At 36.7% G+C, this 16,150-nt stretch overlaps 1 protein-coding gene across 1 annotated transcript in view; it reads left to right on the top strand.

Annotated features, from left to right (window-relative positions):
* LOC121388842 (prolyl 4-hydroxylase subunit alpha-1-like) overlaps positions 1–15,908 on the top strand; it is a 26,939-nt gene extending 11,031 nt beyond the window's left edge. Inside the window, exons 3-14 of the mRNA XM_041520356.1 lie at positions 2,869–3,017; positions 3,877–4,133; positions 5,102–5,159; positions 6,140–6,234; positions 6,973–7,128; positions 7,613–7,680; positions 9,830–9,947; positions 10,272–10,325; positions 11,418–11,492; positions 12,580–12,648; positions 14,338–14,434; positions 15,305–15,908. Of these exons, the coding sequence (XP_041376290.1) occupies positions 2,869–3,017; positions 3,877–4,133; positions 5,102–5,159; positions 6,140–6,234; positions 6,973–7,128; positions 7,613–7,680; positions 9,830–9,947; positions 10,272–10,325; positions 11,418–11,492; positions 12,580–12,648; positions 14,338–14,434; positions 15,305–15,393 (1,285 nt within the window). The 3' untranslated portion in view covers positions 15,394–15,908. The remainder of the gene's footprint in view (positions 1–2,868; positions 3,018–3,876; positions 4,134–5,101; positions 5,160–6,139; positions 6,235–6,972; positions 7,129–7,612; positions 7,681–9,829; positions 9,948–10,271; positions 10,326–11,417; positions 11,493–12,579; positions 12,649–14,337; positions 14,435–15,304) is intronic.
* The last annotated feature ends 242 nt before the right edge of the window (positions 15,909–16,150 follow it).

Below are 16,150 nucleotides of genomic sequence, written 5' to 3'. Positions count from 1 at the left end.
TTGTTTCAACAAATCGCTGTCAGGTTCTTCGTCTACAAGAAGACTGCCACTCCTCAGATCACTACATCATTACGCCGTCTGTAGCAAGACTGCCGCTCCTCAGATCACTACATCATTACGCCGTCTGTAGCAAGACTGCCGCTCCTCAGATCACTACATCATTACGCCGTCTGTAGCAAGACTGCCGCTCCTCAGATCACTACATCATTACGCCGTCTGTAGCAAGACTGCCGCTCCTCAGATCACTACATCATTACGCCGTCTGTAGCAAGACTGCCACACGCAAAAATAAATGCATACACAGTCATATATTTTAAATAGTGTTAGTAGAATTATAAATAAATAAAAAGACATGTAATACGAAACATAGATCTCCCACTGTGTAATAGTATTCGTTCTACTAGTGATTAATGTAATGCAACAGTAAGAAAAACAGCTACATTCTGAAAGAGCCAAATTCTGAAGATCCAGAATTCTGCTATGTCCGAGGGTCGAAAATATTATCAATGCAAACCAGAGGGAAACCATTTCTGCTTGCATTTCTGGGGTGGGGGTGGGGGACGGTGTCACTTCTATAAAAGAAGATCCTTCGTTTTAATGGATGACAGGTTTTACATACAAATACATTTTATGGGTTCTTGCAAATTATTTAATATTCTTTGGATGATGGCGCTTAAAACTAATTCACCTTCTCTCCCCGTGTGATCGTCGTGGGATCAACCCTTACAACTATACGCCCAGAGAGTAGCAATTTTATCGTCAATTTAACAGTAGGACTTTTCAAGGCATGCAATTTTCTTGATTTAAAAAGGCCCCAACCCTATTTAATTCTTTCAAAAGGTATTTTAGAGTCGTGTGATTTTTTAACAGCAGCATACTGAGCACAGCAGGCGACCTCAGTAGTAATGATCTATTAGGCATTGTTTGCAATACGGTAGACATAGATCTCTGGCAACATTTAATGCATAGCACTTCACTTATGAGTCATTCATGATGTGATAAGACCTTATACCCCGAGAACAAAATTAATTTTAGATCATATGATAAATATGTTCAGTGGATGCATGCATATTTAAGGGCCGTAACAGTTATCTGTTATCATTATCTGTTGATCTAGTGAATGCTTATATTTCATCAGTAGAGAAACCATAGATGAACTCCAGAATGAATGAATGAATGAATGAATGTTTAACGAAACCCCAGCACGATGATTTATATATCATGAATGTGAATTATTTAATTTGCATTATCTGCGTTGTATTAATAGGTGTGATACGAAAATGCAGGTTATTTGCACGAGGTTCGTTAATGTTAGTTTTCGAAAATAATACTCTATAAGGCTTTTTTCAAGGTTAAACGTAACATGCCAGAAATTTGATCATTTGTGGAGTTTCTGTAAAATGTTTATTAATGTTAGATTGTATAATGGTTAAGATATTTATGATGCTGTTAAATTTGTTTTAATCTTATTATACAGTTAAGCTCGTCGACAATGTCACTGACACAAACTAAAAACAGACATGGACCGAATACTGAACCTTGGGGTATTCCAGCCATCAGTGTACCAGAAATGAATATGGAACTATTTACAAAAATCCTAAATACGTTGTTTCATATGTAATTTGGTATCTTCTATAAACCGGACACCCCATAAAACCAGACGTTTTACTTGTTCTCGTGGATGTCCAGTTTACACATGATACATACATCTCATGCCGAAACAATTATAACCGATGTGTATTATTTTAATGCTGGGGTGTCGTTAAACGGTTAGTCTATCATTAGCGTCTTACCACCAAAGTCCTCATGCACCAGCAAATCACAACACTAAACTCTGAATAATCTGGAAATATTTGATGATTCAGCCAAAAATATAAATGTATTAAATGTTTAATTGTTGTGTGGGTACATGTGTGTGTGTGTGTGTGTGTGTGTGTGTGTGTGTGTGTGTTTTTAAATCCTTGTTCCGATTTTTTTCCACAGGTAAAAAATGTCACGATTTGATTGATGACGTTTAAAAAGGAACAACGTTTGCATCAAATGCAGACCCGTTTTGAGCAAATTTGTCACAATTGCTTGTAACTGAACCGACTTACAAAGCAATAAACGTCGTAAGGTGTATCCCGAAAACACATTAAACGGCAGTAGAACTGTCGCCTGTCATGTCCTGTTGGCCATTTTAAGTTGAATCTCGCAGCCTCGGTGAGACTCCGAGAGCTGGTATCGGGACAAAGATAAGTCCCCAACAGAAGGACTTGTCACATCAAAGACATATTAAAACAACTTGGCTATCGACTCCAGCTGCATATTCCGTCTCATTTTACTGCATTTTCCCACTCGCATAAATTTATGACCATCTCTTGATGGATGTGCAAGAAATATGCAAGGAGAAGTTACTTCCTATACCTGCCACAGAACGAAATAAAATTAAATAATTTGGTTATATTTGCATACATTTTCCCCGCCGGTTCCCTTTTGTTATACTATTATAATAGAAATATACATACATGTATGTATACATATTATATACCCCTTAAAACCGGACCCTCTGTAAACCGGAATTCCTTCATCACCGGACAATAGAACATAACCTCTTTAATCCGAGTACCCCTGAAAACCGAGCTGGTTCTTTTTAACTGATTTTTGCTGCACATACCAAAACCCATATTTTGTGCTATCAAGTATTTTTGTAAAGTATTCACAAAAAGACTCATTGCTACTTATATAAAAGATCATTCCAATTAGCAACAACGGGTTCTAACTCGAAACCAAGTAACAGTTACCATATATTCAACACTTATTTAATAGCCTCTGATTAAACTATGTGCTGGGGTGTTTTTAACCAAACATTTCTCTCGTTTATAACAGTCTTGTAGGGGAAGTGTCTCAGGATTTGGCCACGATGTCGACCGCACTGTCCGTGAACCACCCCCTTGACGCGTACATCGGGATCCGCCGGTTCGCTCGACACAGGATCAAGTATCTCAGTGCAGTTGAACCAAACGTCTTGCACAGCAGTGAGTTTTATTAATAGAGAACAGTCAAAACTGTGTGAAGCGGCCACCTAGCAGAATAAGAGAGTTAGGAGATTACTGTATCAAAAACCATTAGCGGATCCAGATATCGGGGGAAGGGGTGTCACAGGAGTCTCGAAACTCCCGCCTACCCGCCATTCACCATTCCCAAAACACAACACTAAAATTGCCCTTAAAACGTGCCGCTGAGAAGCTTTATTTCAAACCCACGTTTGCCTTTGACAAATTCAAATTGCCATTTTTAGAATTTTGTGATCCCCACCCTTTACAAAATCCTGGATCCGCATCTGAAAACAGCCTCTAAATTAAAGACAGTTGGCTTCATAATGCAGGTTTCGGAGAACAGTAAGGTTGGACAGCTCTATGCAGGATACTAGTAATTTCCGCCGTCTTAGACACCACTAGACCAGAGCACATTGGTTTATGAATCATTGGCTGTTAGATGTAAAACACTTGGTCATTTTGACATATAGTCTTAGAGAGGGTACTCGCTACATTTTTATATTAGTAACAAGGTATTTTATATGCATCATCCCACAGACAGGATAGCACATGTCGTTGTGCACTGGCTGGAACAAGAAATAGCCTAATGGGTCCACCGATGGGGAGCGATTTACACACTGGGCTATTTGCCGCCCCTTTTTGCTGAAATATGCATAACTTTTGAATTTGTTGCTCCCTCCAATCCTGGATTGGTCAGTATATGATACGCACGTGCGTACATGCTTATTAGTTTTGTTACATTCATGATGGTCCATTTCGTCACTAGCATGCCACTTGATGCCATAAATTCAATAGAAAAAAACATTATACAATATAACTATGTTACATCTTATTTCAGTATTTGCATCCGTGGCTAAATTCGGTGTTATTTTCCCCGACATACAAACTCTGCGATATGCACGTGCAGCTATTATTAGACTACAGATGACGTACAACATCTCGGCCTCAAGTTTGACGTCATCTGCCTGGGGAAATATTACAACGGAAGACTGCATTGCGTTCGCTGATTGGTCGGTATCTCATGGTCTTCATCAGTTGCACGCTGATTGGCTGAGACTTGGACAGACGATAAATCCCATACAAAGTGGGAATTTGGTGAGTCGGTGATATTTGTCATTCTACACTGGATATGAATAATGAATTGGCGTATATAAATCGCGGGTTACTAATATAAATAATGCATTATTTACGCAAACAATAAATGGGTTAGAAACAGGTATGTACAGAAGAAGTTTTTTTTTGTTGTTTTAAAATATATAACAAATTATTTACCTAATCATGGGTAGTTTATGTAAATATAAACTACTTAAGAAACTTTATATGTGGACACTGTATTATTTAATGAAAACTTGAAAAGTCGTATTCATAGTGCCTATATGCAGTGGTGTAGCAAGGTGCCAAAAAGTGTGTGTGTGTGGGGGGGGGGGGGGGGGGGGGAGCGGTGCTGCTTGTGGATCAAGAAGGGGGTCATATGCCCTCTTGTCCCCACTCCGCTTCATACGCCAGTAATATGTTCTTGGCGTGCTCAGCACAATGTGTTTTGAACCTTAGATGCATATAGGCACGGAAATAAATTAGTAATTAAAGATTACTTATCGTTTCCTTAATTCTTCTTGAGTTTCTAGATTGAATTATATAGCCTTTTCCAATATCATAAATCATCGGTTGTGAATTACGTTTGAAAAATATATCTTAAGTTTAATCACATAGTAACTTTGTTATAAATCTTCAGTTATTCGATCTGTCTTTCTGTCGGTTTGTCTGTCTGTCTACTTGCCTGACGTTCTGTCCATCTACATGTCTGCTTGCATGCCTGCCTGTCTGCCTGCCTGCCTGCCTGTCTGTCGGTTTGTATGTTTGTCTGTCTGTCTACTTGCCTGCCATCTTGTCTGTCTGTCTGTCTGTCTGTTTGTTTGTCTGTCTGTCTGCTTGTCTGCCATTATGTCTGTTTACCTACCTACATGTTTGCGTGACTGCTTGCCTGTATGTCTGTCTACCAGTCTATTTCTATTTGCTTTTGTTATAATTTTAATGTAATGACGTTGTAATGATGTTCATTTTAGGTAGATGGTAGCCATGTGTCTGAAGACAGTACAGCATGTTCGTATCATTCTTTTTCAGGTAACAAATTTACAATACAAAACATCTTTTAAAAACCCCTGTACATTTTTTACATACTAGATTAAGACATGCCTACAGTACTTTAAATAGAATGAATGAATGAATGAATGTTTAACGACACCCCAGCACGAAAAATACATCGGCTATTGGATGTCAAACTATGGTAAACGCTACTTTAAATAGAGACCATTATCGCTGTGGAACTTACTATGGATCTCTCATGTAATTGTGGACAATACTTTGAATGCACTCATCATTATGTCTTTGAATGTCAATTTTATAACCAACACAGACAATTGTTTTAACATCTCTAAACAGTTTTGAACCAATTGATCTGCAATTAAACGGCCAAGACATGTTAAATATCGATAAAATAAATAAAACCAAAAATCACAACAAACAAGAACAACAAAACCAAAAATATAAAACGATAAAAACAATATTAAAAAAAAATAACATGGAAAAACCAACTAAAACAAAACTAAAGAAAAACCTAAATACTTTTATTAAACAAAAATCCACTTAGTGTAACACAGCCGTACTTATGCCAATGAGCTCTGTCCTGTGCAAGTTTTGATTTATTAAACTAATCTGGGACTGGCAGTCCTCTTTGTGGCGGGGTAAGGTGAAATATCAAGTAAAGGATATCGGGAGTGGCTGTCCTCCTATAGTCGAGGCACTAGATAGAGAATCGTGGAACCAACCATTGTTTTCCCAAATACCCATTGGACTTAGCACTGTGCAGAAATACAGCCTTGATCACGTATTACAGTTTTGTCGTTCAGATTTGTATATTAACAACTACAAATACGTGTTGTTTTGTTTTGTTTGTTGTTGTTGATTTTGTTTGTTTTTTCAGGTTTATTTCACATTTTATGTGATTATTTATTGTATAAATGTATAAACACAGTATAAATTTAAAAATCATATGCTGAATTAAAACTATTAATGTAACAAAAATCTATCATTCTTTTCCCCAGACTGTCAGCGAAATGAAATGAACACGCTTGAACTCAACCCGCCAGATGAGGAATTTGAACAGCTGTGCAGAAAATACCAAGACCCACACCAAACGGTACATCATTATACGTTCTTCTTAAAGCGACATTTTACTATCCTGTTTTCAAAACGTGATGTTGGCACTTATTCAAGGTCTGTACGTAACATAAAATGGAGAGGGGTGGAGGGGCATTACCAATTAGAACCATGGCACAACAATCAAAGGTCTTTACCGGTTAGACAAAACTCACATTGTAAAACTTGAATGAATGAATAAATGTTTAACGACACCCAGGATTAAAATGTAAAAGGACACATGAAAGGACACGTTTCCGTATTTGCTTCTGCTTTCTACTTCCCATACCCCGTTTTACACGTGCACGTCCCTGTATGCAAAAGAAACATGATTCATTTTAGTTAGGGTTAAACATTCGATTAAAGGCCTAAGGCGCGCCAAGACTGAAATCTAATTTACTGTTGTCCTTCTTCCGAGTTTAAAAGTAAATTATTGCACACAGCCGTTAATGTCATAAACATGTTATGGTAGTAAAAATGACTTTAACCGTCTACACTAGTTAACATGATTTAAAGCATTTTCAGTGGGTTCGGTGACTTTTATAATTAGTATAATAGTGGGAGACACTTTTTACAACTTAGAGTCAAATGAGAGGCTCCCATCACGAAGCACATGTCGGCAGTGGCTCACAAAGATGACTATATTTCCATTTCCGGTCGACAAAATGTAAAGAGTTAGGCCTAGATTTCTATTCTCACATTTCTAGTTGTTATTAATATTTTCCCCTTGTGTTTGTAGGCTATACAGAGTTCTGTATGTCAATATTCAACCACGAGGATACCATATCGACGCTGGAAAACAGAAATCTTGAGCAAAGATCCACTGGTTGCATTGTACTATGATGCTATTTCCGATACAGAAGCTGAACATCTCAAACAGCTATCAACTAGCTTGGTGTGTGTTTTATGATGGAATATCAAATTCATATTACCACGTCACTCTAGGCAGCTTATGAGCATATTTTGTACCATTATATGTACACATTTAAAGTAACAACGTAGGTGTGAGTTAAAGTTATCGCATAGACATACAAACGGTGTATATGGTTATTGCACACTTTTGATTTATAGATATATAGACAGACAGACAGAGAGACAGACAGACAGAGATAGATATATAGATAGATAGATAGATAGATAGACAATATATATATATATATATATATATATATATATATATATATATATATATATATATATGTATGTATATATGTATATACATGTATGTATATATGTATATATGTATATATGTACATACATACATACATACATAGATAGATAGCAGACAGACAGACATACGTACTGATACACATATCACGAGATAGACAGACAGACAGGCAGACAGACAGATAGATAATATAATATTTTTGTCTTTCTAGTTGGAACGATCAGCAACAGGAAATTCTCCATTATCTCACAAACAACACGAAGCCAGGACCAGTAAAGTGTGAGTTTCGTTTTTATTTGTCAAAGAAAGTGTCCTAAACTTCCGACAAATAGAGCTTATCAAAATACTAAAATTAAACATTTCCTTGTTTAAAGACTAATATTACATACATTTTCATTTGTTACAACATCATTGACTTTGTATTCAATGCTTTTCAGGTCATCCTAATGCTTATGGTAGCCCAAACTGTATTTTCCTCCAACCTGTAGCCCCCACCAATAATCTTATATATAAGAAACAATATACATAAAAAAGAAAGAAAAAACGATTTGAGCTACTGCCAAAATTAGGACGTTAAACAAACACATAGATTTACAAATACTGATATTGTAACAAACGAAAATGTATTTCATATGTAATATTAGTCGTTAAAAAGACCCTGGTACTTCGAAACAGCTTAACAGTGGCAATAAACTGTGGACAGACAACTTAATTTTATGTTAAACGTATTATTAATGTACATAATTCACGTTATGATTATTTCTCTGTGATGTTTACTAATAAAAAGTTTCTTTTGTACTTATTTAAAGCCGCACACCCTAGTTCCATCCAGCGAAAATAAATTATAATTTGGTTAATCTAAAAACTCGTAACACACTTAGATCACGTTTTTATCAAATGGAGTGAAAAAGCAGGTTTTATATCGATAAATACCATGGGAATCCCCATGTCCCAATTGCTTGAAATAATTTTGAAAGTTTGTATTCTGATGTCACCGGTAGATGTCGCTCGAAGCACAACAATGCCTACATCACGACAAATTTCACAGACATGGGGTGCGTTCTTTTCACCTCTCCTGGACATGTTCCAACTGTTCTGTCCTGGTTGTATCCCCTCTCCAGATATCGTAGGACTTAGCAAAATTATTGGTTTTAAGGGTTTGTAACGTTTTGTATTGAGATACTTACTTGTCTGAACTTTATTGTTACTGAAAATGTTCACGAACTGTGAAGAAAAATCTCACAAATGAACAACAACAAATCGGATGTTGATTGCGCGAACCGTGCACGAGAAAACAAGCCGAACCAAAATAATAAAGGTCACGTGGTATACCAACGTCTGTGACATTGAAATGGAAATATCCCCTCTAAAAATAGATTAGACCTTGTCTGCTCAACGGTTTTTTCTCAGACGCGCGTGAGTTTTTCAGAAATAAGAAAAATGCATTTGTGGTATTACAAACACCAGGATTACCAGGATTACCAAAAAACACTTCAGGTGAATGGTAATGTATATTCTAAATAATAAACGGTAAGTAAAGTGCAATTTTATTTGTGAAAAAATGGGTTTAATAGCGAAAAACAACGCCGTAACTAGGGTGTGTCCCTTTAATAGTTATATATATTTTTAACATTATTCAAATACCCTAAAACAAAAAAAAAGAAAGAAAAAGATTCCACAAAAACGAAAAATAAGTCTACTCATATATCGGTAAATTTAATTATTTCTAACATTAAATAATATATTTTCATCAGTATATTTTGTCACGCGTCATTATCTTAATGTTGAAGGAACCTAACCATCGATACATCTGTGGTTCGAGATAAACAAAATAGTTGTTGGTGAAGTTATGCCACAGAACATTTCACCGACAACAATTTCAAGATATCCTGGAATGTCGAGATTACGATGTCATAGTCCATCTTACAGGGAACTCCTTTTTTCATGTTATGGAATTTACTACAAATTATTTATTTGTGAGCCGATTCTTTTCTAAATTGGACACAATAATAGTCCTGGGGTTTTTTGTTGTTGTTTGTTTTGGGGGTTTTTTTGGGGGTGGGGTGTATTTCCTAAACAGTTTTACTTTTCTTCATACGTCAAAACAAACTGAAATTATTTACAAAACACATTTTTGTAGGAAGATAGGACGGACTATTGACTGTATATCATATTAATGTATACTCAACCAAATTAATTAGGGCCAGTAGATATGTTCAACATTTTCTTCCTGATATTATATGGTACAAAATACATTTGTTTTTGGTTTTACAAAGAATTCAAAGATTACTCAAATATCATTTAAAAATAATCTGATCAAAACTTGCTAACTCTCACTAGCAAAACAAAATCCCCAGACCAGATAGTTTACTGACCCTTAATTAATTTTACTGAGTATATATTTTCTAATTTATATATATGCGAACAGAGCCTGGCTGTGGGACAACCACACGTCTATTGTGGAACGTCTCAGTCGAAGGGTTTCCGAGATCACGGGACTGCTAACCGACTTCAGAGACAACAGAACCCTTGCGGAACCCTTACAGGTACAGTAATTATACATTTCTCTATATCTCGGCCATACCAACCAGGGTAGAGTGGGGTCGGAACGGTGTAAGGCCGAAACTTTTGACAAAAGTGCACTTTATACTGTAAGAATACTAACAAGGCAGTAATTAACGAATGTCAGAAGACAGCTTCTCCTCAGATATAATAGTAAGTGTCCTTTAAGCTTAACTAAAAAGTATAATTTTTTGTCTAGCTAAAAATAGTCCTGTATTACTCTGTCTCGGTTGTTTCACAATACCCACCCCACTCCCCGTTTTGTTTTATGTCTGTAATGGTGTTATATTCAAGTCGTCCAATTTCAGGTACTCAACTATGGTATCGGCGGACAGTATGTACCTCACTACGACTATTTCGTGGTAAGTATATATATACTATTAGCTATGTTACGCCACACGTGAGAGAGAGAGAGAGAGAGAGAGAGAGAGAGAGAGAGAGAGAGAGAGAGAGAGAGAGAGAGAGAGAGAGAGAGAGAGAGAGAGAGTACATTCTTCATCCGAGTCCTATGAGAATATAATTTTTGTCACCACACAGATTAAAGCTTTCTCACTATGAGCATAAGCGTACTAGACAGGGGGAGGGGGGGGGGGGGGGGGGCAACTGCCCCCTAGTGCTGGAGCAAAAACTCAAATTCGTGCAAAAATTATACAAGTATTCAATCAAAATGTGCTAACCAAAGACCTTTATACCATGTATTTTCATCATTCTACCCTCAAAATTAGTTGTAATCCATGTAAAAATGCCCCGTGATGCGTTTGCTATCTAACTGTTTGATAGTAATGCTAATATGTATAAATGTTGTTAACCAGATTCGGGCATTTTCGTTTAATTCGGGCAAAAGACAGCCCGGCCCCTACAAAAATGGGAGCCCATACGCCTATGACTACGAGAACGTCGATATAGTGATTAGTGAACACTCGTGGCCAAGGTTACATAAAACAGACAATGGAAATCAAGAAATGGGAGCCCATACGCCTATGACTACGAGAACGTCGATATAGTGATTAGTGAACACTCGTGGCCAAGGTTACATAAAACGGACAATGGAAATCAAGAAATGACATATCATGAATAAGGAAAATCAAAGAATGGTGTCTCATGTGCATCAAGGATATCTAGGAATGGTGCATCATATGAAAATGAAAAGAATCGAGGAATGGTGTGTCATAGGAATCAAGAAAGATGAGAAATAGCGCCTCATTATTATCCAGGATGGAATCCCTCCGTGTCACTGTGAGATTCATCCTGGCAGCAAACATCTCCCTGTGATATCATTAGAAGAAGGAACGACAAGAAGAAGATATCAACAGTAGAAAACGAGAAACGTCACAAGAAGGAAGAAAACAACACTGGATAAAGTATTCTAAATGCTTAAATGTTGAGAATATATTCAGATTATATCAGATTATATCAGATTATATCAGATGTATATCAATTTATTTTTCTTGCAGGACTCCGAACAACTCAAGTACTCAACAGGTTTTATAAAGGATAGCGGGGACAGATTAGCGACATTTATGTTCTATGTAAGTTTTTATCTTTTTCAGTATATATTTATCCACGTCTAATATGATTAAAGGGGCGTTTATACTGTAAAACCTGTAATAAAGAATTGTGGTGTTTGATCGAATTTTATTGTGAGAACCGCAAAATAGTAACGAGAATGCATAATGAGAAATGTGCAAAACGAGAGTACTACAGAATTTAATAGATTACTCCTTTATTTGTTTGTTTCTGAAGTTAAGTAACAATTAATTTCGCAGACAAAATATATGTATATGTAATTCAATATTTATTTGACTCAAAAAGTAGCTAAGCTAATAAGAAACTTTTATACTGTTACTACAACTGCTCTAAGGTAAAATAGTAAATAAATATGGGACGAATTTACAAAGCCTGTTTATGAATTAATATATACTCGTGTAACTACATATATTTACAATGCTTAAACACCTGTCTTATACGCGTGTAACTACATACATTTACAATGCTTAAACACCTGTGTTAAACAAAAAAAACAGGCTTCGTACATTCGTCCCATATTTATTTTGCGTCAGTCATGCAAAGAGCGATTCAATCTGATAAAAATCAAATCGACTTGAGAGCAGTTGTAAAGATATGGTTCAAGGGCGGATATATTAATCTAAAAAGGGGTGTGTGGGTGCGAAATGTTACATCATTTTGAAAAAAGAAGAGGTGAAACGCTAGTGTAAAGAATATACACAAGAGTGAACACTCCCTTCGCCCCTGGACCCGTCCATACTTTGTGTTAATGTACATTATTATCTCATTATACGCAGATTTGGCATACATACAACTGTGGTAGCCTAACAGTCAAACCTATCTGGTCTCTTTTGTGTACAATATCAGAATGTTTCACTCTACCTTTCAGTAGTTTTGGCATTAAAACGTTTATAGAATAAAATATAATAGAATAGAAAATATGTTTAACGACAACCTCAGCACCATCGCTATTGAGTGTCAAACTATGGTAAAAGCAAAACATTAAAAAAAAAGTTTATCAACATTCTTCACTCGTTCATAACATAAAATAAATATTATGGATTGAATATTTTAAGCATTATTGACAAATATCTACGTAATTTGTTCCAGTTAGGCGACGTTGACGCAGGGGGAGCCACCGTATTTCCTGTCTTGGGTATCGGTGCTCAACCAATCAAGGTAGGATATTAAATACGGAATTATATTCACGCTTAACATAGAACGCTATTACTATAGTATTAGTATTATATTCACGAGTCGTAAATTTCAACCCTAACATAAACCCCGACGTTAACCCTAACCGTTACTGGCTCCTACTTAACTGAAAAATCAAATCCTGTAGGATTAGGGGCCATCCATAAAGTAAGTTCACACAAAATCTGGAGTTTGTGTTTTGCACCCCCGTCCCCCAATATACTGGCGTGCATCAATCTTCCACGCTGAAAAATACATCGGATATAATTAGGAGCTTGGATTGCATCGATTTTACATCAACAAAACGCCCACTCCTCTCCCTGTTATTTTAATATAAGTATGGCCCTGAATGGTTTTTTAACAAATCGTGAATATTCATATCATGGGTGAACCAGTTTGAGTGAGCATAAACATTCAGTTCTAAAGCATATCCAGGGGCCTAGCTTGGGGTTTCCAGGTGGTACGCAGACCTTTTTGGCGATGGAATAAAACATAGAACATACACGCATTTACATCTTATATTTATATACATGTAATAATAAAAATATTTGTAATTTCAGGTGGTACGCAGATGCGTACCTGTGTATATAGGAGCTATTATCAATATTATCAATATTTATAAACAGACAGTTGTTATCCAAATAGCTACCTTTTTATTAGTATTTCTACACTTCAAATGAGCATTAAAACTGGCCGCTTAGTAGCTAAGTTTACTGCACGTGCTTCACAAACTGTGAATGCATCAGCAGTAAATATTGTTATCTACGTAACCTGTTTCGGTGAGTAAAACGTTTAGTGGTATAGCTTACAGCAAAAACTTTCCAACACAAAACTTTTTAGTGTTTTATCAAAACATGCATGTTATTTAACAAAACATGTTCTTATTATTTTAAATATTTTAAGGCAAATTACAAAATGGAGTCCTCGAGAACCAGTTTTAACAAACAACATTTTAGGAAAACGAATATAACATTTCTGATGTCTTGCAGTCGTGTTATAAGTTGAGTAAATGAATGGTTATTATAGTAAAATTGATTGGTTAGAAAATATAAGCTGCATTATGAGTTTAAATAAATATATAAACAGATATCCAGAAAGATATTTATGTTAAAACATATAAGGATCATATATTTTTGACAAGTATCTCTTAAAAGAGTTTTACCAGCAGACGACATGAGTCATGTGACTTCAATAACCAGATAGCAGTATAGCTGAGAACAGAAACAAATAGTTTTTAAAATTAAGTTTTCTTTCAAATTACAGTCTTTGAAAATCATAGAAAAAAGATACATATATTAAGAAATGTGCCGTGTTAATGAGTGGGTTGAGTTCAATCTTGCTTTCTTTTGCTCGTTTTTGTTTACTTTCTCCATGCAAAAGTCAAATTCATTAAAAATATTCAAATGTACATACTGTTGCGCACAAACGACGCAACCACCGAAACAGGAACCTCACTGAAACAGGTCCACGGACGATAATTCTTTCTATTAGCGTTTTATAATTGGACAAATTATATATACACATATATCTCTAGAAATAATAATTGCATATTAAAAAGAAATTCAAAACAATCCCTCTTCCAAACTGTGCAAAATTCTAATAGTAAGTAATAATAAAATGCCTTTCAAAGTCTTGAACAGACTAAAAACACGAACATGTTTATTTTATTTCCAGTATGCAGCTGTCTTTTGGTATAACTACACGCCGGATGGACAACCGGATCCTCGGACGAAGCACGGAGGTTGTCCAGTTTTATATGGACAAAAATGGGGTATGTTAGTTTAGGCATGCGCCAATCGTAGTATTCTCTGTATATGCTTGGTGGGTACTCGTGTATTTATTTCCCTATGCTTATTTGGTTTGAGTAAAAGTGTAATAGCGTAACTGGTAAGTGCATGTAACAAATTGCATCCACTCCCCGCCCATCCCATGGGATCAATTCTGTATAAGCGCTATCAGTTTTATCCTGCTTAACTTACTGGCGTAGACCGGATTTCATATGGTAATGGTGGGAGGTTGGGGGGGGGGGGGGGGGGGGGGGGGGGGGGGGGGGGGGGGGGGGGGGGGGGGGGGGGGGGGGGGGGTCACCCACACTGTCTGTAAATCGTGTTGTGGGGCGACATGCATAATAATCTAAAAAGTGGCGGGGAAACAAAATAGATGTGATTGGGGGATGAGGGGCGTGGCTGACTCCCATGGCCCACACTTGGCTACGCCAGTGGTTCACTGTCAAATACGTTTGACGTTTAATGTTTAATATATTGCCTTTATTCTGTGTCAACTGTCTGGGGTACATTATTATAGAAATAAAAAACTCGCATGATCACACTATTTAATAACTATTAAGAAACCAATGTGAGTAGTTTCCCCTTAGCACTGTGTATTGAGAACCACTCGGTCACTTCTTCTAGGCCGTCACTTGCGATTGGGCACGATGGGAGGCGGGGGTCAGTTGATCACCAGAAAAAGCGCCATTTTTGTTTAAATGTGCCCTTTTTTGTCTAGCTGAAGAAGACTAAATGTATTTCTATGACTTGATGTTTTGTTTTCTTTTTACTACATTTATTTAGGCCTACATGTATATATAAACATACACTGTTGTAAATTGTAAGGTTTTTTTCTTTCTTTTCTATTCGTGTAGTGGCCAACAAGTGGATACGTCAGATAAGTGCAGCCATTACCGAGTCGTGTCCGAGGAAGAAGCCAGTGCCGCCATTGTATAACACGTGACATAACTGACGTCATCTATGAAATACATAATTTTGTGACTTTTCTCGGTTCTACAACTCTAACCATTTGATGACAGTCACCACTTCTACAACACTGATGTTCCTGATCCAGTCATCTCTGATTCCATTATCGCAAATATCACAGGGCCATATCTAGCGAGCCATATCTATTTGGGTACAGATGCAGTTGCATCTAAATTGCCAAGGTTTCTGCTTTTATTTATGGCATAGAAATTTGTTTGCAGTAGTTAGGTGACTGAGCGAGGCATTCCCCAGTTGCAGCCCTTTACAATCGCTTTGAGTTCGATGGTATTACATGAGTAATTTAACACACTCCATTAGGTACACCTAGACCGAGTTTTATTCCAATGAGCTATGTCCTGTGTAAGTTTTTATTTAGTAAACTAGTCTGGGACTGGCAGTCCTCTTTGTGGCGGTGTAAGAAGGATGCATTGTCCAGTAAAGGATCTCATCGGGAGTGACTGCCTTCTTATGAACTAGGCACTATATATATATATATATATATATATATATATATATATATATATATATATATATATATTGGTGGCCTCGGTGGTGTCGAGGTTAAGCCATCCTGCCTAAGACTGGTAGGTACTGGGTTCACAGCCCGGTACCGGCTCCCACCCAGAGCGAGTTTTAACGACTCAGTGGGTAGGTGTAAGACCACTACATCTTCTTCTCTCTCACTAATCACTAACCACAAACCCACTGTCCTAGACAGACAGTCCAGATAGCTG

Source organism: Gigantopelta aegis, chromosome 14, assembly GCF_016097555.1.
Source record: "Gigantopelta aegis isolate Gae_Host chromosome 14, Gae_host_genome, whole genome shotgun sequence".
In the NCBI taxonomy this organism is placed as follows: domain Eukaryota; kingdom Metazoa; phylum Mollusca; class Gastropoda; order Neomphalida; family Peltospiridae; genus Gigantopelta; species Gigantopelta aegis.
The sequence above is the reverse complement of the archived record's forward strand: the minus strand, read 5'-3'. Positions and strand labels throughout refer to the sequence as shown.